The following is a 22844-nucleotide window of genomic DNA, read 5'->3' on the forward strand; positions in this document are numbered from 1 at the left end:
TCAAATGCTAAAAGTAACCTTCCCTATTGAAAGATCCTGCATTATCTCTCGCAACAGTTAGTAGGTTCTACATAATTTCTAGTATTTTGTGCTTAATGCACCCATTTCTTTGTTAGAAGTACTTTTTTTCTAGTTAACAAACTCTTGCAAAGGGACATCAAGTCAACTGAAACCTCTGACATTTTGTTTGCAGCCTGCTGATTTATCAGCAAAATCCACAGGCCACAGACTGACCTTCAAGTAAGGTCTTGCTCCAGAGGTTGGAGAGTGCTATAACTTTAATACACTCAAAGGCAACAATACCACCACAGAAGGAACTCCCTTTCAATTTTTCAAGGTAGCAGAGATGACCTAGTGATTTTGGATTTCCACCACTCCGATTAAAAACCTATAAATAGTTAGTTAGTTCTACAAAATGTGAGACAATCAGGAAAAAAGGTGGGACCAGGAAAGAAATACATGGTAAAAACGAATGTTGTGAGAAGATTTTGTTCTTTCTGAAATTCCAGCAGCCTTGAATAGCTCACAAATATTGCATGCTAAAAGGACTTCCATTTCTTTGCACTAACAGAAGCTTGAAAACACTATTTACATTGTTTTCTGGAATCATGCGTCACCTCTGAAACACCTGCAATGCATTAAACATTTAAATCTTCGCTACTTATAAAGTACACAAAAGAGTATGGCGTAATAAACACTTAAAGAAAAGCACCAAGATCAGTGTTTACAAAGCCATAGTGTTGTCTACTCTCTTATACGGTTCCGAATCATGGGTCATCTACCGCCACCACCTGCGTCTCCTAGAACGCTTCCATCAGCGCTGCCTCCGTACAATCCTTAACATCCACTGGTCAGATTATGTGACCAATACATCTGTTCTAGAGCAAGCAGCTGTCACTAGTATTGAGGCCATGTTACTGAGAACGCAGCTGAGATGGGCAGGGCACGTCTCAAGGATGAAGGACCACCGCCTCCCTAAGATCCTGCTCTATGGTGAACTTGCCACTGGCTGCCGCATGAGAGGAGCCCCGAAGAAAAGATACAAGGACTCCCCGAAACAACATCTCAGCCTTGGCCATATTGATCACCATAACTGGTCTACTCTGGCCTCAAATCGGGAGGCCTGGAGACACACCATCTATAACGCAGCTGTCTCCTTCGAGAACACACGCAGGATCACTCTCGAGGAAAAAAGGCAACGCAGAAAGAACCGTGTCTTGCAGATTACACCATCTAAGGAGTCTTTCTGCTGCACCTTTTGCAATCGGATATGTCTGTCACGTATTGGCCTCATAAGCCACCAGCGTGCCTGCAGCAAATGTGGATAGTGCCTTCCCAAATCTTCGTTCGCGAAGCCTAGCCATGATGAATCTTTCCCCTTCTCACAGACTCACTGGCATCAGCCAAGACTTCTTACCATTTCTGCTTTAAGCTTGATGTTTATTAGAAGACCAGAATGGGGACGAGTTTTCTTGCCCTTTGAAAGGTTTTTGATTTGTTACTTAACTAAACATGTTTGCACAGCTTTCTTCATATCTACAAGTCTTTAATCTACAAGATGTCAGTTGAGGCAATAATTATATTAATAAATTGTAGACCGTCTAAGAAGAAAAGAAAGATGGAGAGACATGTGGAATTAACGTGCTGTGAATCAGTCCTGCATCATCCTTTGTCACTGGCTTTTTTCCCCCTCTTCTTGTTGCCTTTTAGTAATAATTTTCAGCGCATTTGACACATTTCATCTCACTCAATGCACTGAACCCTAATATGAGAGAACACTAGTTTGTCAAACACGTTATTCGAGGATGCATACCAGTTAATCTTAGGCGGCTGACACAGACAAAGACAGCCACACTGGCAAGAGCTAAATACACACCAGGTAAGGAGAGAGGGATTGTAAGAGCATAAGCATGGCTGTTGAGATACTAGCACCACCCAAGGCCAAAGCCCCCAAATTCCTGTCTCAATTCTTCCCAAACCACGTCTCTCACAACAATTTCAAAGCATACATTTCCACTGCTGTTGACAAGAGGAGCTGCAAACCAGAAAAACTAGTCGTCCGCTTGACACAGGATTCAGCATCAGATATTGGAAGAGCTGGACGAGAGTAAGACTTTATTCTGAAAATACTTTTTAGTTGTTTAGTTTCACAGAAGCCTGTGTGAATATTTATGGGTCAAAGTCAAACAGACAATTAAGTCTTTGCAGCACCAGGGCCAGTATTTGTAATCCAGGATACCCACACTAATTTGCTGCTATGGACATTATGGAGTACAGTTATAAAAGGTTTTTTAAACAATAAGTGTGTTACAATAGCAGAACTTCTAGGGATGGTAAGCTTTACATTTTATTGTTTCTTACAACTGTTTTTAGCTCAACTTAAAATGTCAAATGCATTCAGTCTTCAATAGGAGTGCCATCATTCAAAGCTCGGCCATTTTGGAGCTTATGCAATATACTGATAAGTTTTCTCCCTCATTTTGCTGCAAATGCTGAGATCAGTATCTATTTATGTTTTACAGTTTGGCTCAAAGGCAGATGTGAATCAATACAGAAAATAAAGGATTGATTATAAAGGGAAAATTCTTATTTCTTCAATTTCCAAGCCCATTTATACTTTCGAACATGGTTACCTGGAATTAGGAAAGAAAAATAGAAATAAAGAGGACTATGAGATCAGTAATGGTATTTTCTACATATATTTAATATGAACTTGCTATTAATTTATAAAAAGGTTAAAGTAAAAACTTCTTGCTCCATTCTGGTTTATTTCACATACTAACTGTATTTCAGACCTAGTGGCTTTTAAAGTTTCCCATGTATGCTTTGATTTTGCTAATTACACATTTAACAGATGTATAGAAAAGTAATTAATTTTTTTATTCCCCAACTTTGCTATAAAAAAAATCCCAAAACAAACATCACCACCACCTCTCACCCTGAAAAATAAAGACCCAAATGCGGAACAATTCCTTGAATTACATAACTGATTTTTTCTGGACAAAGGGCTTCACACTGTTACCCTTACTATTAACTTCTGCCATGTCATAAAACAGAAAACATCTGCTAAAAAGATGCTTTCAAAAAGAAAAATATGTAAAAGACACTCCTCAGGTACACTACTTACTGCAAACAACAAAAATATTTCAGTGGTAATATTCTTATTTTATTTACTCAGAACAACTTCTATAGACTACTAATTTCCAATGATTAGTAACAACGGATACCATCCATATTAACAAGTTCAAGGTAAAACCACATCTGTCATTCCACCAATGAAAAAGGTTCTCAGAAGGAATTTGTTCATTCTGGACCAGAGAGAACAACCAGCAAAAACACCACTAGAGAAAACACTCTTTGCCCTGGCACATTTACAAGGAATGCTTTGTCCTTATATGACTTCAGGAACTAATTCACTTTCTTCTCAAGAAAGGGTTAGGTTTTATTTGGGATTTACTACATGGCAATTCACTACATGGGATTTACTACATGGGATTTACTACTATTGCAAATTCCTCAGGAGAAAAGACAATAAACAGGCATTTGTAGGAGAGAACAGAAGGAAGACTCCACTGAATGTTTTGATAATGATGCTTCTAGTCTGCAGTCCAAAAGTTCAGGTTAGAAGGAAAAGTTCAGGTTAGAAGGAAAATATTCTGACATACTGCAGCCAGTTCAGAATAAACTGTCTACAGGTTTTTTTCTTTGAAAAACTTTTCTTTTAAAGACAAGTGGTCCTAGAGAAAAATCATTCTTCTTCAAATTAGGAAAAAAAAAGAAAAAAAAAAGCAGCACTGTTTCCACCTAATCCATGATGTAATCTGTTGCACTGGAGACATGTACATTACAAAAAGAGACATAAACATTAATAATACAATCCAAGAAATATTTCTGTTTCCTGTTCTCCAGCTTAAAAAGTAGTTTCTACTGAAACAATAGTTTTAAAAAGAAATCATTGCCATCTCTACAAGGAGACACAGCACAAAAATCTTCATCCTGAAGTAGGCTAAATTTGGAAAAGTAAGCACCTTAGAGCAGAACGTAGATTATATAGTCCAAACTTAACTTCATCCTAAGAAACCACCCTCCCAGCAGGCACTGATATGACTTTTAATTAAGGAAAAGCAAAGAAAAGAATAGCAGATTTGGGAAGATAGGTATAAAGAGGATGCACGAATTTTGTTTTATAGTCTTTTGCAGACAATAGGTCCCCTTGTTCCTTGCTCTACACCTAGGCAGTGCCCTAAGCCTTTACAAAAAGAAGATTTAATTTCTTGGAACCAGTGGGAGAGAACAAGGCATTGGTGGTTCACATAAGAAAAATAAAAAGGTAGTTCTACAAATGAACTTTTCAAAATGCCTTACACAGACTGGAAGAAATACAAGTCTAAGACATTAGTGCCAGACTCAACAGAAAATCTGCACTTCATTTGAGTGAGCCTCTGAGTCAGTCTTCTACTGCAGCAATGGAAGAGAAGAATTCAGGTTCACTTTAATCTGACCTGCCCCAAACAGAGAGTTTCTCTTACTTCGCAGAGAAACTCTATCAAGTAGCATGCATGAAAAGTAATCAGAACTGTAACGGAGACACCAAAAGCTTTTCCTCTTTTGAAATGCAGTCAGCATCTCATTTGCAGGACTGACGAACATACAAAACTAAAAGAAATAGAAGAACATAATTAGCTTGACTTTAATTAATACCCAGTAAGGTCATTGACAATCTGACCAATATTAAACCTAAAATCTTCTCCAAAAGCTGTGCCTAGGAGTCTGTACTCCCTGTACTCCCCTACTCATAATTAGATTTTTCAAAAATATAAACAAAATCTTTCACTCCTCCCATGCAGCTATGTCAGCTTTTCGCACACACGTTCTCTTTGCAAACATGCCCACATCCTGTGATGGTTTCTCTGACACGTCCTCAGACTGCTATGAAAAACCAATGCTTGGCTACTAGATTTTGTGACAATGTCAGGAGAAAAAAAATTGCTAATTCTCTTCAATCCAATTTCCAAGGAAGACAGGGAATTTGCAAATAATCAACAAATATCCACAATTAAAAGGAACATTTAATACTCTAGAACAGAGTTTAAATTTAATATTTCATTCATCTTCTACTACCAGGAACCACAATAAGTCTGCTTCTTTTCCTTCAATCAGTACAAACCCGTAAAAATTCAAACTTCAAAACATTTACAAAAAATATTAGCGTTATATATTTGCAACAGATAAACTGAGCCAGTAACGTAATCAATCAATTTTGAATTACTTGTGGCAACTAGCTAAAATGATAGTGCACACACTAATAACTGACAACAGTCACCTAATGAACAGGTTCATGCCTCATGGAAATCACAAGCTTCTTGGTTACATTTTTAATAACAGCCACTTACAATCATAAATATGTATTTCCTCTTCTACTTCATAAAAAAGTTTATTATATGCAAATTGAGATGTGCTCATCACAAAACCATCCAGCATAACTTCTTTTTGCAAGGACCATACACTGCTTCTTATGTTATGGAATGCATTAGTATAATTTGAGGTGTAACAAGAGTGTTTGTTAACTTACTCATTTCTTAGTACATTACAGCATTTTTACATCCCAGTAAATGGGATCTGAATAATGTCATACTTACAACATCAAACTTCTGTGTGATGTTCCCCTGGACATCAAGTAAATAAACTTTGCCATAATGTGTTCCCAGTGCCAAAAACTGTAAAAGAAAGAGACTGATTACACAAACACAAAGACACCACAACCAATACTACAGCAATGCTAAATGAACTCCAGGATGTTTAGCAGATTAATGATTAGCAACACTGTGGAAAAGAAAAAAGCCCACCACTTTCTATGGAGAAAGGTTATTTTAACTATACCTAAAGAATAAAATAGGGCTTCAAGCCCATATTACTTTGATAGTGCAAGTTAGCTGTCAGAATGACTCATGAGGACTCTCATCCACTGACAACTAATGGTGTGTCTGCAGTCTGTACACACTGGCTGATGGAGTGTGGCAGCAAATTAAAAATGCAGTGTGAAAGCAAGGCCAACAGAGATCTGAAATAGTTCCTAGAAATAGTTTCTGCAGCTTTGTTTCAATCATAATAATTTCCTTTGAGCTTTATTTTTAACTGTCCTTCATTATTAACGTGAAAACAAAGCATTCAAACACAACAAAAGGCCACCAGTAAGCCGCTGGTAAAATAACAGCTGAATTATGGAAGGTCTCTGACAGTGCATTTAGGCACACAGACAACCACTGGGTTTGCTCTCCTTCACACAGCAACACCTAAATTGAATACTCTCAAGACAAATACACTTTTCCACAGGAGTTTCATTCTAAAAAATAACAGCAAAATAAAGAAATGTCCACACAAATTCATGCTATCACAAAACTTATTTTGATACAAACAAGAAGGGAATCGATTCTGAGAGATCTGCTGTTAATTGAACCATGTGAATTACACCGAAACTGAAAAGGAAGAACTTTGGTACTACTTGATTTATGACAGAGGTTTCTTTTATTTGTCCCCTCCCTACCCCACTTTCAGCATTACTCAAATAGTCTAGGCTACTCAATTCTCTGTATTTCACTGCATGTGAGCATGCTTCATTGCAACCTATAATGAAATGCTCAAATTTACAGGCACTGCTAAGCGTGTCAGTCAGGCAGCACAATCTTTAAAAAATAACCTTACAGAAAGTCAAGGTTTAAAAGGATTTATCAAAATGCAATTGCTTAAAATGAAATTTCAGTTCAGGCACTTAAAATATGAAGCTACATTAAAAGGAGTCAAGAAAGGGAAAGAAGGGGTTCATTAGAAATTCATTCCCTGCAATGCCTTTCACTCCTGCAAGGTTGCCTTTTTTCAGGAAGAAAAAAGTCCCCTGGGTAAAAAAATCAATACTGGTTAATAAAACATCAGGTGTGCAGACATAACTAGGTATGACTATTCCACTGCACAGGCCTGCTTGAATGCACCAGGTGCCATGACGATTAGTCATCCAGTGCAGACAGCAAGCCTGGTGAAAATATGATGCTTTAGCAGCAAAAAGGAGAAAAAATAATCCTGGGAGGAAATTAGTCTGAACACAGAAGCCAGCTTTCAGGATTCTCAGCAAAGTTAAACTGCTTTAATCAGAGACATATTATACATATTATGGTATAATTTTGCTAATGATGACACTTTATCAAGACTTTTCCTGCTCTTGCAAGGCAAAAAAACCCAAGAAAACACAACAAAAATGAAACAGAAACACCCTCACAAAATCTATAACCCAGCTTCATTTTTAAGCTCTCTGTTGTAAGAGACCTATTCCTAAAAGACTGCAGTACCTGGCTTCTAACAATATTGATTCTTCTCATAAATAGTGTATCCAGTTTGCTGGAAAACTGAAAGAGCTGGGATACTTCAACAGTTTTCCTGTATTGTCATGTTTTGTGACACATATACAGTAAAAGCTGTATCTGTGCATATACTTATAGAAAAATCCAGTTCAATTCTCGGCTTTCAGAATTTACCTGAGACTTGTGAATAAAAGGTAACAGAAAAAGGCCACAGACAAGGAGGAAAGGCTTGCCAATTTTCCAAATATCTGTGTAATTCTAAGTCATCAAAAACATTTTAGAAAGACTTATTGTTTTCATTCACACAGTTAAAATACAAGCTTCATCTTAAGAGCCTCTTGAGCCATGGTAACAGTCCTCTGAGGAAAAGAAACATAGCACAAGTCAATCCAAAAATATAGCCAAATAATAAAGATAGATCCCTCAACAATAACTGTTAAGGAGTTATTACTGGATATGAAAAAATATACATTCAGAAAATAGCTATTATGTTTTACATACTAATAGTTAACAAATGCTTAACTCATACTTTCAGATCTCTTCAGCATGCCTCAATATTTTAAAATGCTTTCCCATATTTATAAAAGAGAAGAAAACTCATAAAATACAAAGCAATTGTTTAAAGCACTAAAGAAGCATATGAAGTTTCCTTCTTTTAAGAATAAATAAATAATTCTTCATGAAATTTCTTTACTTTGCATTGTCCAGCACTTTCTCCCTGTCATTCTCTTGTAAGTCACAAACCTTAGCATGTGCCTTCCTCTCCTTGTTTTTAACATATTGAATCAGGGAAGGGGAACAGGGAAGTGTTAGTATGACACCTCTCAAAAAAAACTCCCCCAAAGCAACCAAACAGAAAATATTGTAATTACTTCTTTCTACACTATGTTAACATGAACTCATGTGTCTTCCACAGATGAATATATGCTAAGTTCCTGGCATGATGAAGTCTGTCTTCAGTGATTCAGGCTGTACAAATAAGCACATTATATACCAATTTCCTTCCAGAGGGAAGGAAATTTAGGACTGTATTCCAATTCTAGAGAGATCTACTGTTAACTGAACCATGTGAACTACTCACTTTATCACTGAGAAAATCCGGATTGTTCAATACAGGGTTATGGTGAATTTTGTTTATGTTAGTGTTGTCCTGCACTGCAAGTCTAGATTTGGCATCCCTTGTACACAGAAATATACTGACGTATTATAAGCACAGCTAAATATATAAAACCAAGCAGAAGTTTTATCTCAGCCACAAAGTCACATAATACCTTCTCATGCACTGTCATGCAGCTGGCTGCATCCTTCTGGAGAATTTCAGTCACTCCATTAGAAAGCCGTTCATACTTCAGCTTAGGTTCTTCTTCACTCTCATCTTCCTAAATTTTTAAGAGTGCAAGGAAAATGGAGCAAGGAGAAAAAACAACAAAAACATTTAGATGTTTATTTTAGATATAAACAAATTAAAAGATACCCCAAAACTATCACACAGTAACAGGCGAAGATGGATCACTGCTATCTCTTCATAACAGCCATTACAATCAAAAGCCAAACTTTCACATTTTTATCATCTGAGGGGGTTTGGGTTGTGGTTTTTTGTTATTGGTTTCTCTTTTTACTCCAAAGTTCTGGGTGCAAACAAAGACTGTATAGCAGCATATCAATTCAGCTGTAAGAGGCACTTAGTTGATATCTAAAAAGCAGGTAAAAATGTACATGTGTACTTTATTACATAAAGTTAGTAATTTGCAATTTAGAAGTAAAATACAAAAAGGATGGATATGAAAATGAAGGATGATAAAATAAAGTGTGCCACTGTAGCCACAATGAACTGAAAGCTGAAGCATGCAGGTTACAAGAAACTTCACGACCTTTACAAGATGCTGCACCTCTGTAGGAAGGATAGAGGCAAAACGCTGTGAACAAAAATAAAAAAGAATCCACTAGGAATAAGTTAATTGTATAAAACCCACCGATGGGTTTATGTTAAAAAATAAATAGAATAAACATGTTGTCTGGGAAAAGGATCTGGACACAGCATGTTCCTATGAATCACCTTTATCGTGTGCTTGTTAGGATCTTTTTCTGGTAAATACTGAGGCTTTCCTCTCTTTTTTTTTTTTCAATGTTAGGCATTATCCCCCAATCACTATTTAGATGCAAAGAAAGATGATGGTTCAATGGGCACACAGTGAAAAGAAACTAAGCTAAAAAACCCAAAAACAAGCAGCAAATTTATTCATCAAAGAACACCTCACATTTATCTCTTAGGAAAAGAAAATCCAAGGTGCAAAATAGCTCTCTGGTCACAGGCATCTCTCTGTAACAGATGGTCTTCTGAAGTACAGTGCCAAAGAGAGACTCCATAGGCTTCAGTAAGTCTCAGTTAATACTATATGTGCATATATACACAAACTCATATATATGAGCGAGACCCTTGGTCCTCACTGGGAAACAGTATACCTGCAATAATATTCTCCTACACTCACTATTTGCTCTAATGAACAGATCAACATTGAGTATGTTTTCCACATAAAACATGTCTCTCATTTCTAAGCAACCAGAATACAACAACGCAGGGCTCTAATTAAAGGAGTGCCTCTATTTCCCACCACTGCCTTCCAATCCGTAAAAACGCACAAGGTCAGCTTACGGCAGAAGAACTGTATTTGTGCAACATTTATAGCTAATGATGTGAAAAATAAATCTGGAAGAAGGACATGTTAACTGGTTAATAAAATATATTTTGTTTAAACTGCCTTTGGAGTACTAAAGTCAGTCTTTCCCAAGTTAAATATTATGGCCATTTACCATGTGTGATACCATCATATACGGTAATATGTACACAACCTCATAAAAAACACAAAAAAGCCACACATTCCTATGGAAACACTCAGTATTTAGCCCCATGCTTATATAAATACACTGCAAAGAGAGTCTGTTTTAAAATGTTGTTTGAGAGTTTTATGACAGAATACAAATGAGATTAATAAAGGGATGTCAGCAGCGCATGACGTAGGAGTCTGAAGTGAGGTGTCAAAATGTCCACCAAGAAACAATTTTATTCAGTAAATCTAGCACTGAACAAAGTTGTTACTAGACAGAATGACAATGTCAAATTACAGGGCTGTATATAAATCAGTCAAATTCCTTGTGCCTACAGATCCTTAATAAATGGCTACAACATAGACGGAGGTGGTAAAGTCAAAGAAAAAAGCATACATGCGATGGAAGGAGGGCGTAAGGAAGTATGTGTCCATTTTACACAATTAATACATTATTTCATTTTATACATTCCTTACAAAGATTACACTTGAAATGCATGAGTAATCATTGAATAAATTCATAAAAGTAAAAATTGAACTCCAGTCATCTAGTTTTTATAAGATCCCACATGTTGGTGGGGTCTGGACATTCAATGTGCAACCAACATGAAAAGTTAATTCTAGTCTCTTGAGTAGTTTGCATAAAATCAGTCATCTGTGGATCATTAGAAAAAGTTACTGCAAATAAGATTTGCCTGTCTTATTTATGAGTGAAAACTAAGTAATTTTTCTTGCACATGCACATACAAAAAATATATATTTTCAGAAGTCAGTGCACTGAAGCATTCTGCTGGTCTTCAAAATAAGTAAATAAAATGAAAACTTCCAAATATTAGGCATGATGATGTACCCATTTCATGCTTTCTTGACAGAAAGTAAAAGTCAAGCTATAAGGTGAACTGAAATGGGGTTGGGGCACTTTACTGTAAACAAAATGAAATGAAAAAGGTGATTTGCAAAATTCAAGATTTCTCTACTGCTTCAGATATATATTAAATGCATTTGATGATCTCTTATTTAGAGTATCAGATTAAAATTTAATAATTTTAAAGGTATTTTTCTATCAGGAAAAGCTTTTATGCAGTATGAACTTCTAAAGTAAACAAAACCCACTGTTAATAAAAGCAAATCAATAATTTTTTTTTAAATTTTAATAATCCTTAAAACCCACAAATAAAACCATCAGTAGCCTGAGCTGAGTTGTCAGTTAGCTGTGTTTCTATGACAACCTAGAGGAATAGTACAAGTCCTGACTTGCAGCAAAGCTAAGATATAAACAGAGTGACATTTACCCCATACAAGAGAACTCACAGCTTTCCTTTTTTAAGGGAAAAAATAGTAAAAAAAAAAATCAATTGCTGAACTAACATAGATTTTTACTAAGTGTATGACACTTTTATTTAAAGTCTTTTAAACCATCCTAGAGGATTCTAAACATTTGAAAATAAATTTTATAGCACTGCTTTTTGTACCACCACTTAACACTTATCCCATATTTTCTGCCTAAAAATACTTGAAATAACACTGAATTTTGAGATTCTTGACAAATGTATTAAATGAAAAAGAAATATATACTGTACAAAATGTGTACTCCACACACGGCAGCCTTAAATTCTGAAAGGGAAGGAGACCCACAGAGCTGACAGGAGGAAGCTACCTTTGTGATGTTGTAAAATAAATAATGATCATTTTTCAACCATGTGAATGCTAAACTAAAACTCATATTCCATTTAATTTTCTACTTGCATTTTAATGCTAAAGCTAGCAGTCAAATAGCTAAAAATATGTTGTAAAGTACCTGTAAAGAACAGGTATCCATAAACATTTCCCATTGAAAGCACATTTCCAATGGAACAAAATACCCTAATTAACCTTCAACACTAATACAAACAAACGCCTTCCTACTAAGAGCTGTTCCATTTGTCACTGTTAAACACTCCTGAACTGAAAACAAGTCCTTTGCCTACACTCAGCACCTACACACTACCGACTCTTCTTCTGGAGCAGATTTACAAAACTGAGGAGAGCTGCAAATATGCATCAACCTCCCAGGAGGCCAGTGCCACTGCAAGGGATGCTCATCTGCCTTTCTAAACACAGATTCACAATATTCTTCAGATATTCTGCCCTGTCTTTCCTAGCTTTGCCTACAGGAACTACTGCAGTGGAATCATGAATAGAAAAAAATATCTGAAATCGGTCCTGGAAAATTTCCAGAAGGAACCTGTGGGCAGTTCCCAGAGTTATTCCATGAGCCCACATTTGCTCCTGCAGCAGAGGATCTGCCCACAGGACAGTCTGTCACATGAACTACATGGTCTACTGATTGCAGATACTCTAATTATGCTACAGGCACTGACAGCAAAGTGTCACGCTTCCCACACGATTTGCCCTCAAAGTTTTTCAAAGCCTTTATGGAATTAAATGGTGCATACATTATAAGGCAAGTGTCCTTCCCCTTTGGTGCGCATCTTCTGTCCACTCCCAGGTAGAATTCCAATTACTATAGGTGGCCATTCCAGCCTTGTTTATGCCTGCAAGTTTTGAATCTGCAAAGCATTTAAACTTCAATACAAAGATACCTGAGGTCCATCACTCAAAGCAATTTCAAAGAAGATACACACACCCTCTACTGCAACAAGGCCCCCAGTGTCACAGGCCTTCCTAAAAGGTCATGACTTGGCGGGAAAAAAACCACATAAAACAACAAAACCCCCTACAGTTAATTTTCTTTTTTTTTTCTTCATGCTTTCTTTCAAGTTCTCCTTGACTTCAGAGATTATAAGAAAAAAGTTAAATTAGCTCATTTCTTCCTGTGCTGGTTCAGGCCAGGACAGGGCTAATTTTTGCAGTAGCCAGGAGGAGGCATGGCTAGGACCTGGAGGTTATTCTATACCACCTCATGTCATTGCCAGGGTGGTGGGGGCAGGAAAACCTCTTCCAAGAAGTCTCTTCCGAGTAAGCATGGCAGAGGGAGCAGTGGGGTAGTGAGCAAGTGGCACATGTCTTGGAGAGTCACAGTGGGAACATCAAATTGTGGAATACCATTCCTAAACCATGACATCTCCTAGCTTACAGGCCATTCAAAGTGCCTCTGTGTATCTGAATACTCAGTGTTTAGAACACATTATAAAATCTCACTTAAAAAAAAAAAGAACAACAAACGCCAAAAAAACCCATTCTGCTGCAAAAGTGCAAACCCAACATTACTGTTAAAAAGTGAGAAGAGACTACTTGGCAATTTGTGAGAGTAATTTTTACACAGGTTAGACCTTTGGAAATCCATGCAGAACCTAATACGAAATCAGCATTTTTATTTATTTAAACAGTCATCGCTATCACACAGAAGAAAAAATTAAACTGATTAGTTAGAGTTCCAGAATGATTAGTTAACAGACTACATAAAAACTTCCAGTAGGACCAAAGAAACCAACTCAAATTATTTCTGAGTTAAAATGAAGGTTCATAGAACATCCTCAGTTATGCAAAAATGAATAAACGCATCCTTAGTGCTCTGCTGGAGGCAGCTTCACTTCTTACAGAAATTCAGTGACAAATATAAAAAGAAAAAGAAAACAATATAAAAAGACCTCAAGCCCCAGAACGAAGTCTCCAAGGATAATTACATACTTCTATACATATACAAAGCACAAAGTGCAGCAAAATACTCAAGAACTCAGTTGTCAAGACATTTTATTACATTTTCTGGTCTTGACATCTTGACTAGATCCAAAGCATAACCATATCCAACTGTTAATTCTTTTACAGAAATTATGTCTTAATCAGGGTGTTGATTGGTTTTCTCAATTTTAATTTTGAGGGCCTGTGGGACTGTAGGCTGGAAAGGATCTTTCTACTATAAATCCCCTAGCTGACAGGAGCAAAGGAGTACTTACCTGAGTGGCTGGTGTCCTGCTGAGAAGTGGAATGGGTGACTTCTAACCAGATTGCAATGAAAGGTACATCCTCAGTGGGGTTTTACACCACCATCCAACCCTCCAGCAAACCCTTCCTATCACCAGCATTGCCTGAGAGGGCAGGACTGCACCACAAAGGCTGTGCAAGCCCCCGGTTGAACAAGGGGGCCCAACAAGTACCTTACAAATTTAAGGATAACTGTCACAAAATTGCCACAAGGAGACAAGTACTACTACCCAACAAAAGATACAGATAAAATTTTTTATTTAAATCTTCATCACATTACTACACCTGGGAATTGTACCACATGGGTCATAATGCCTCGTTTGGCCTGATAAATTATGACTATTTTCAGACTTTATCCTTTCCAGTTCAGCTCTCAAACCTCTGTTAGGACCCAACTACCTCAATTCATTAAAGGTCAAGAGATACTGAACAACTGATTTATAAATAAACCTGATTTGCTAAACTGAATTAAAAAATCCAGCAAAAAAAAAATCTACTGCAAGTGAAAATATCACATGCAACACATGACATAACACATGCAGGAGGATACTTTAATACTCTTAGTTTTAGAAAATATTAAAAGGCAAGCTGTAACAAATTCTTAATGTCTGTTGATGAATTTAAGGAAGTAACACCACAGTGTTACAACACAGTCTGGAGATCCCTTCTACTTCCACCCTTGATCATGTCAAATCCCTGTTTTGAAAAATAATTTAAATAATCACTATTTCTGATAAAACAGCTGGAAATTCACAACAAAGATTTGCCAAAATTTATGTTTGCATTGTTGCAAAACCAGTAGCGTATTATTACTTTGTACAATCAAGAAACACATAAAGTACGATTTAAAAGCTCATTGGGTCCTTTAGAAGATAGCACCTCAAAGTCGTGTACTAAAGCTCTCCAAGCAGATCTTGCTCCTATGTGTTTTTTAAAAAGAATGCCATATTCTCAAGTGATGCAAACACCTCACCTTCCTTGCTGGCCATTTCTAGGTTTTACCCTGCCCTCTTTCAAAAGAAAAAAAACAAATTTAGAAGAAAGCAGAAGAAAGCACTCCATCTCCCACAATTTTGGAAGATATATACACTTATGCTGAAGAATCAAGTGCCACAGAGCAAACAAAGAGAATTATTGTAGTAAGACGCATAACTATTACAAAACTCAACTTCATTGTTACTGTTTCTCCATCCCTAGCATATGGTTTCTGGACTTGTGTTACTGTCTCAGTGATAAAGTGAGTACCTATACTATTTTCAGGATTAGGATCCTGACTCAATTTCTCTCAATGCAATCAAATCTCTAACACTCAAGGAATGCCAAGAAAAACTCAGACTAAGGCCTTTAACCTTCAAAAGCCCAGTCTGCTAAACACCACCAAAATTGGAACACAATTTTATTGCAAGCTGTTGTTTTATTTAATGTGCAGAATTTAAATATTGAGGACTTTGCCAGTTGCTTCAGAGCCTCACTGAGAGAACATAAACCTCTTTTCCTCCATTATTTTCATATCAAAAAGTCTGTTCCTACAGGAGAATTTTAACAAAGTAGAAAAAAATAAATTGGTTTAAGAATCAGAATAGCAAAGACCATTTCACCTCGAAGTCACTGGTTTAAAAGCAGGTAGAGCAATAGTGAATAAAAGCTAGACTCCCATTCAAGTTTCCAACTTGCACAAGAATTAATTTCCATTCTGCAACTACTGCTACACAAGACAACAAAAGGCATGAAGACTGAAATTTCCAAACCATGACAGCATATTTGTGACTTACACTGCTACAAATACTTTCCCCTAATTCTATGGTGAAAATACAGTAATGTTACCTCAGTGAAAAATGTGCAGTGAGTAACCTCCCATCTAGTTCCTTTACAATTGTTCATAAGGCAGATCAGCAATGCTTTACCAGTACACTTAGCTGCAAAATTGGTAAATATGGATTAGGATGGTAAAATTTCACACAGCAGTTTTCTGTTCTCCCCATGCATTTTCCACAGGGATTTATTTAATACCGTGGGAAAATGCAGATATACACCAGGAGCAAGGAATTAAGATGATATGGCTGCCTGTGAATATGTACCAAAATGAGCTGTATTTACAGTACGAAATAACACACAGATGAAAGTCAAAGCAGAGAGCATTTTATTTCCTCACAAAACTGTTGTGATCTACAGAACATTACACTATATTTGCACAACACCAATCGAAAATTCAGTCTTACAGGTTTGAAGGAGCTGGGCACCAGCCAAGTTGTGAAGCATCATGGCTGAGCTTCGCGAACGAAGATTTGGGAAGGCTTTATCCACATTTGTTACAGGCACGTTGGTGACTTATGAGGCCAATACGTGACAGACATATCCGGTTGCAAAAGGCACAACAGAAAGACTCCTTAGATGGTGTATTCCGCAAGACACGGTTCTTCCTGCGTTGCCTTTTCTCCTCGAGAGTGATCCTGCGTGAGTTCTCAAAGGCATCCGCAGCGTTATAGATGCTGTGTCTCCAGGCCTCCCGATTGGAGGCCAGAGTAGACCAATTATGGTGATCAATATGGCCAAGGCTGAGATGCTGTTTCAGGGAGTCCTTGAATCTTTTCTTCGGGGCTCCTCTCTTGCGGCAGCCAGTGGCAAGTTCACCATAGAGCAAGATCTTAGGGAGGCGGTGGTCCTTCATCCTTGAGACGTGCCCTGCCCATCGCAGCTGTGTTCTCATCAGTATGGCCTCTACACTTGTGACTGCTGCTTGCTCTAGAACAGATGTATTGGTCATATAATCTGACCAGTGGATGTTTAAGATTGTACGGAGACAGCGCTGATGGAAGCGTTCTAGGAGACGCAGGTGGTGGCGGTAGATGACCCATGATTCGGAACCATATAGGAGAGTAGACAACACTATGGCTCTGTAAACACTGATCTTGGTGCTTTTCTTTAAATGTTTATTATGCCATACTCTTTTGTGGAGTTTTCCGAAAGCACTGTATGCCTTTGCCAACCTGTTGTCTATCTCCCCGTCAATCTTACCATCCGAGGAGATGAGGCTACCTAGGTAATTAAACTGCTGGACTGATTTGAGCTCTGATTGGCCAATGGTGATATGGGGATGATGGAAGACTTCCTGAGGTGCAGGTTGATGGAGAACTACTGTCTTCTTTAAGCTAACTTCCAGCCCAAAGAGCTCAGCAGCATCTGCAAAGCACGATGTTAAATGCTGCAGAGCTGCTTCTGTGTGGGCAACAAGGGCGGCATCATCAGCATAGAGCAGCTCCCGGACAAGATGGTTTAGGGTCTTGGTGTGGGCCTTCAGACGCCTTAGATTGAACAGGCTTCCATCAGTACGATATCGAATGTAGATACCGTCCTGATCATCGAGGTCTGCTGTGGCCCTTTGGAGCATCATGCTAAAAAAGATTGTGAATAAGGTAGGAGCGAGAACGCAGCCTTGTTTCACACCATTCCTAATTAAAAAGGGCTCAGAAAGTGTGTTGCCATACCTGATTTGGCCGAGCTGATCCTCATGGAGTGAGATGATCATTTTAAGGAACTTGGGAGGACAACCTAAACGTTCCAAAATCTGCCACAGACCTTTTCTGCTCACAGTATCAAAAGCCTTGGTGAGGTCGACAAAGGTTACATAAAGACCTTTGTTCTGTTCCCTACATTTCTCTTGCAGTTGTCTGAGGACAAATACCATGTCTGTGGTGCTCCTGTTGGCTCTGAAACCACACTGACTTTCAGGTAGGATCCCTTCTGCTATAGTGGGTATTAGTCTGTTCAAGAGTATTCTTGCCAGGATTTTGCCAGCAATGGAGAGCAGAGTAATACCACGATAGTTTGAGCAATCTGATTTAGTACCTTTCTTCTTATACATTGTGATGATGACAGCATCACGAAGGTCTGATGGTAGTTCACCGTGCTCCCAACAGCGCAACAAGAAATCCAGGACTTGTTGAGGAAGAAGAGAACCGCCCACCAAGCACACCTTGCACTGCCATCCTGTCACGCAAGAAAAACAGCCTTTCGTCTCGCATGCAGCAGGCTCCAACAGAAACTCCGTGACATCCAGAACAAGTGGTGGATCGATCTAGCTGTAAAAACTCAATTATGCACAGATATGGGTGATCACAAAGGTTTCTATGAAGCCTTGAAGACAGCATATGGGCCTACATACCAGGTACAAAGCCCTCTACTGAATGCTGATGGCCAAACGCTTCTAACAGATAAAACCTCCATTCTGAATCGATGGTCTGAACACTTTCAAACTCTTTTCAGTACCAACCGTGTGGTCCAAGACTCAGCAATTCAGTCCATCACACAACAACCAGTAAAGTATGAATTGGATACTGCCCCCACTTTAGGAGAAACCCTCAAGGCCATACAGCAGGTAAAAATTGGCAAGGCAGCGGGGGTTGATGGAATTCCACCCGAAGTCTGGAAACATGGGGGCCTTGCACTCCACACCAAATTTCACGAGTTTGTGAAGCATAACTAACACACAGATGACACACTGCACGTGAGCAATCATAAATGGCATGTTAAAAAAAACCCAAAACAACAACAACAAAAAAGAAGTAGTAAAAAGTCCATATAGTACAATTTGGTTTCATTTCAATTTCCATCAATTTATTTTACTGGTAGTTTTATGCATGACAAAGAACACCCAAAAACTTCAAAACCCACTTCAGTGTTCAAAAGCACAGAATCAGTCCATCCACACCAAGTGCTCTAAACAGAGGCAGCACAGGATAGGCTGTTTTATCTTCCATGTCCAAATCCAATTCCAATTTCAGCACAGAAAAATCCAAGCACAGTTCAAATCTCAGTGAAGCTATGCATTTCTACTTGTACTTTCCTTTTGCTGAGTAAGGAACTTGGGCAAACATTTGTTTCCCCTGTGGACACTACTCAAGCAGCCCAGTTGCCACCCTGTGATCTACTGCATATGAAAACACGACAGTGCAGTTTTAGGAATAGCACTTTTTAAAGTTCACCTACCCACCACAGGGGAAGAGCTGAATCTCCCTGCTACTTTCTTTTTTCCAGCCTAGGCTGTTATTCCACCCAGATGAATACATTTAGTGTTTTGGAAAAGCCACATCTCCATAATCTGCTAACAGTAGCTTTGCAATTGCATTTAATTTATGTAGCAGGCACAGCAGCATTTTTACTTTTTCTGTATTCAACAACACACAGATAGAACAGGCACTTCTGGTTAATATTAATACCTCATTAAATGAAGTATCTAATTTTCACTCCAAACCAGAAGATCTTAAAAGAATACAGCAATAATCCGGTTTTTTCCTGTAAGTCAATCCTCTAACGATGTATATTATAATGTTAGTTACTAGTCACTGCAAACTTGTTTTTCAAATTAATGTATGAAAATATTCCATTTAAACTTCAATAAATAATTTACTATGCTCATCCTACTGACTCAAATTGATAAATCATTTGCATGATACATTTTCTCATCAATAGGGAGAAGAACTTTCTATTTGGAATTTATGTAACTTTTCATTCCATTCTCCCCATTTAAAAGGACAATTTCATTTACAGCCACACAGAGAGAAGCAATCTTTCTCCAGATTGCTCAGGAATGTTAAAGAGAATATGCTTTTTGAGAATTTTTCTCTCATTATACATTTTTAAAATAACCTAGTGTAGAACTATTCAATAATAAGGAAAAAAAGCGTGATGAAAAGAAGAACTTTGGAAAACATCAGACAGGCGACAAAAAAAGGCAACTTGGACTGAGGTACAGTAGCCAAATCTACTTTTCAATCATCAGTGGTGATGCCCCTTCAAAAGCTACTATCCACAGAAGAGCTTACCTCTTCCAGTCCAATGCTTCACACTGTATGTTAAGAGAACATTTTGATGGAAATACAGTATGACAAGGAGCTTTTTTACCAGATGCTTTATTTACTTGAAATGATTTAATTGCTTTGACCTAATCCAGACCCAACTTACAAGACTAAAATCTGGAGTGCAATGAAAAACAAAAGAAAATATCAAGGCTTTTTAGTTGTCTCTTTTTAAGGTTTACATGTTTCTTCATTGTGTTTCTGCTCTGATCAGTTTTCTAAACCTTAAAGAACAAAACCACAACCAATTCCAGTGGTAAAAGTGTATCAAACATGGATATTTCTAAACCATCATAAATTGTTTGAGCACTGGATTAACCAAAAATTTCTACAATACTTTTCTCTCTACAAACTCTTGTAGAAATTTTTAATATAGCGCCTAAATAACTGAAGAATAAACTAAATGAACAAACGTGCCCCTTTCACAGGGTAACAGTGATCAAAGAAGAAAAAAAAAGTTAAGAGGCCATATAAAAATGGAAATGCTAGAATAGAAATGTATGCAATACTGATGACTAATACATTCATGTTATCTAGCAAAAAAGCAGGAATGCAAATATTAATGCAATTTTTTTAAAAATACTATTTTAATAACTCTTTGCAGAATATTACCATCTGCACCCACATGGCTTTTTTTCGTGGTTTAGTTCAACAGGCAAACAATTACAAACAAAAAAATTACAAAAAAAAAAAAAATCGGTAAAACTCCTTACATAATCAAGGATCATCTCTTGGGATATAGCACTCATTTTATTATTCCAGGGACATTTGGAATTCACCATTCTTGAAAAGGTGCTTCCCATAAAAAAGTTACATACTGCACCAGGGCAATCTGCTCATAGCCCCAGTGGTAAATCAGAAAGGAGCAGAAAATTTTTGAGCCAATTCAAGGATGGTAACTTAGCTTTGATTCCCTCCTCAAGTAGAAAGGTTTTGATACATGATTATTTTAATTTTATCAGTACCTCACATTCCCAAATGAAGGGGGAGCTCGAAACCCTCTCTTCTCACCTTAGTGGAGGGTGAGGGGCCGACTGGCAAGAAAGAAGCAGAGCATAGTTAACATGTACATGAGGTCTGAGGTAGAGACAGAAGCTGTAGGTCCCGGAACCACGAGGAATAGTTCCAAACATTTTTCTGCCACATGCAAAAAAACTGAAATAACTGTTACTAAGTTAAGCAGACTAGCAGTTTTCGAGGGTGCAACATATGCCTTTATGGTTACAATTTAAGTCTCAATGGGAATGTTTTTTACACTACATATACAGTGAAAACAAAAATAACATTCACCTGATCTCACAAGACTTCATAGAGTAACATAGTGAATGTTGACTCAATTTGGCTCTTTAATAAGCTCTCTTTTGAATTAAGAGATACAAAACCAGTTCCTCTCTTCAGATAATGCAAGTGATTTATGGGTGCACTTCACAATACATGCTGTTGTGTGCACTACTGTACTCTAATTATTCCTTGTTTTAAATTAAAAAAGATCACTTGTTTTAAATTAAAATAAAATTTGTTTAAATCACTAAATCACTCCACAACAGTCCATTCTGTAATATAATAGGGTTCTCTGATTACAAGCAAAACTTTCAAAGACAAAATTACAAGCTGAGCAGCAACATCAATTTAAATGCAAGAAAAATACCACTGCACATCCCATATTAGCACCTCATTGCATTGATACCAACGAAAGCTTAACTACTTACTTATACAATTATTAGCATCATCTTTTGCTAATTAGCTGGCAAAATACAAGTATCTGTCTGACAAAAAGCAGCTCAATTGAAAAAAGTAAAATTTTACAGAAACAGACATATTGCAAGGAAGAAGAATAATTTGAAAATAGATTCAGGCTGTACATAATTTATGAAGATTTTTCTTTTCCTCTACAGTTTACAAATAGCCAAAAGTCAGATTACTTTGCTGTCTATTTTTAAGATCTCATCAAATGTGACACTCCAAACATGTAGCTTAAGGTGCTGTAGAATAAAATTACATAAACTCATGAAACTACATTGTACAAGGACTTTTCAGCCAAACAAACCTGTTCAGATTCAGCCCCAAATCTAGCATATCTGATGATTAGACAAGGTTGGGAGAAATAAAGCAAATATACTTCTGAAGCACAATTAAAAAAAACCAACAAAACCAAACAAAAACCCTCCAAACCCACCAAAACCAAATGCCTAAAGCCAGAAGATACAAAAAGAAAAAAGAAGTCCAGTAGAATTACTTAGCAAAACAAGTAGGTTTTCTCCTAAGAATTAAAAGACTGTTAGATATACGGTTTCCTCACCATATCGTGGAATAATATATAGCGGTCTGTCTATAAGAAGGGAAAAAGTTCATAATAACCCATATCATATATAAGAATATGAAAGAAAAGTGTCAATTGTACTGTAGTTACCAGGAAAGACCTATTGCAATTCTACAAGTGCTACATGTTCTACAAGTCTTAAAAGTAGCTACAACTATTCTACACAACTCATGGCTGGGCTTCGCGAACGAAGATTTGGGAAGGCACTGTCCACATTTGCTGCAGGCACGCTGATGGCTTATGAGGCCAATACGTGACAGACATATCCGATTGCAAAAGGCGCAGCAGAAAGACTCCTTAGATGGTGTATTTTGCAAGATACGGTTCTTTCTGCGTTGCCTTTTTTCCTCGAGAGTGATCCTGCGTGAGTTCTCAAAGGCATCCGCAGCGTTATAGATGCTGTGTCTCCAGGCCTCCCGATTGGAGGCCAGAGTAGACCAATTATGGTGATCAATATGGCCAAGGCTGAGATGCTGTTTCAGGGAGTCCTTGAATCTTTTCTTCGGGGCTCCTCTCTTGCGGCAGCCAGTGGCAAGTTCACCATAGAGCAGGATCTTAGGGAGGCGGT

General features: G+C 37.6%; 1 protein-coding gene across 1 annotated transcript in view; it reads right to left on the reverse strand.

Annotated features, from left to right (window-relative positions):
- The window catches only part of VPS41 (VPS41 subunit of HOPS complex), a 110016-nt gene that overhangs the window by 79801 nt on the left and 7371 nt on the right, over positions 1-22844 (reverse strand). The window contains 3 exon segments of the mRNA XM_032679926.1: positions 5640-5717; positions 8624-8731; positions 9224-9268. Of these exon segments, the coding sequence (XP_032535817.1) occupies positions 5640-5717; positions 8624-8731; positions 9224-9268 (231 nt within the window).

The sequence above is a fragment of the Chiroxiphia lanceolata genome, chromosome 1 (genome assembly GCF_009829145.1).
Source record: "Chiroxiphia lanceolata isolate bChiLan1 chromosome 1, bChiLan1.pri, whole genome shotgun sequence".
In the NCBI taxonomy this organism is placed as follows: Eukaryota; Metazoa; Chordata; class Aves; order Passeriformes; family Pipridae; genus Chiroxiphia; species Chiroxiphia lanceolata.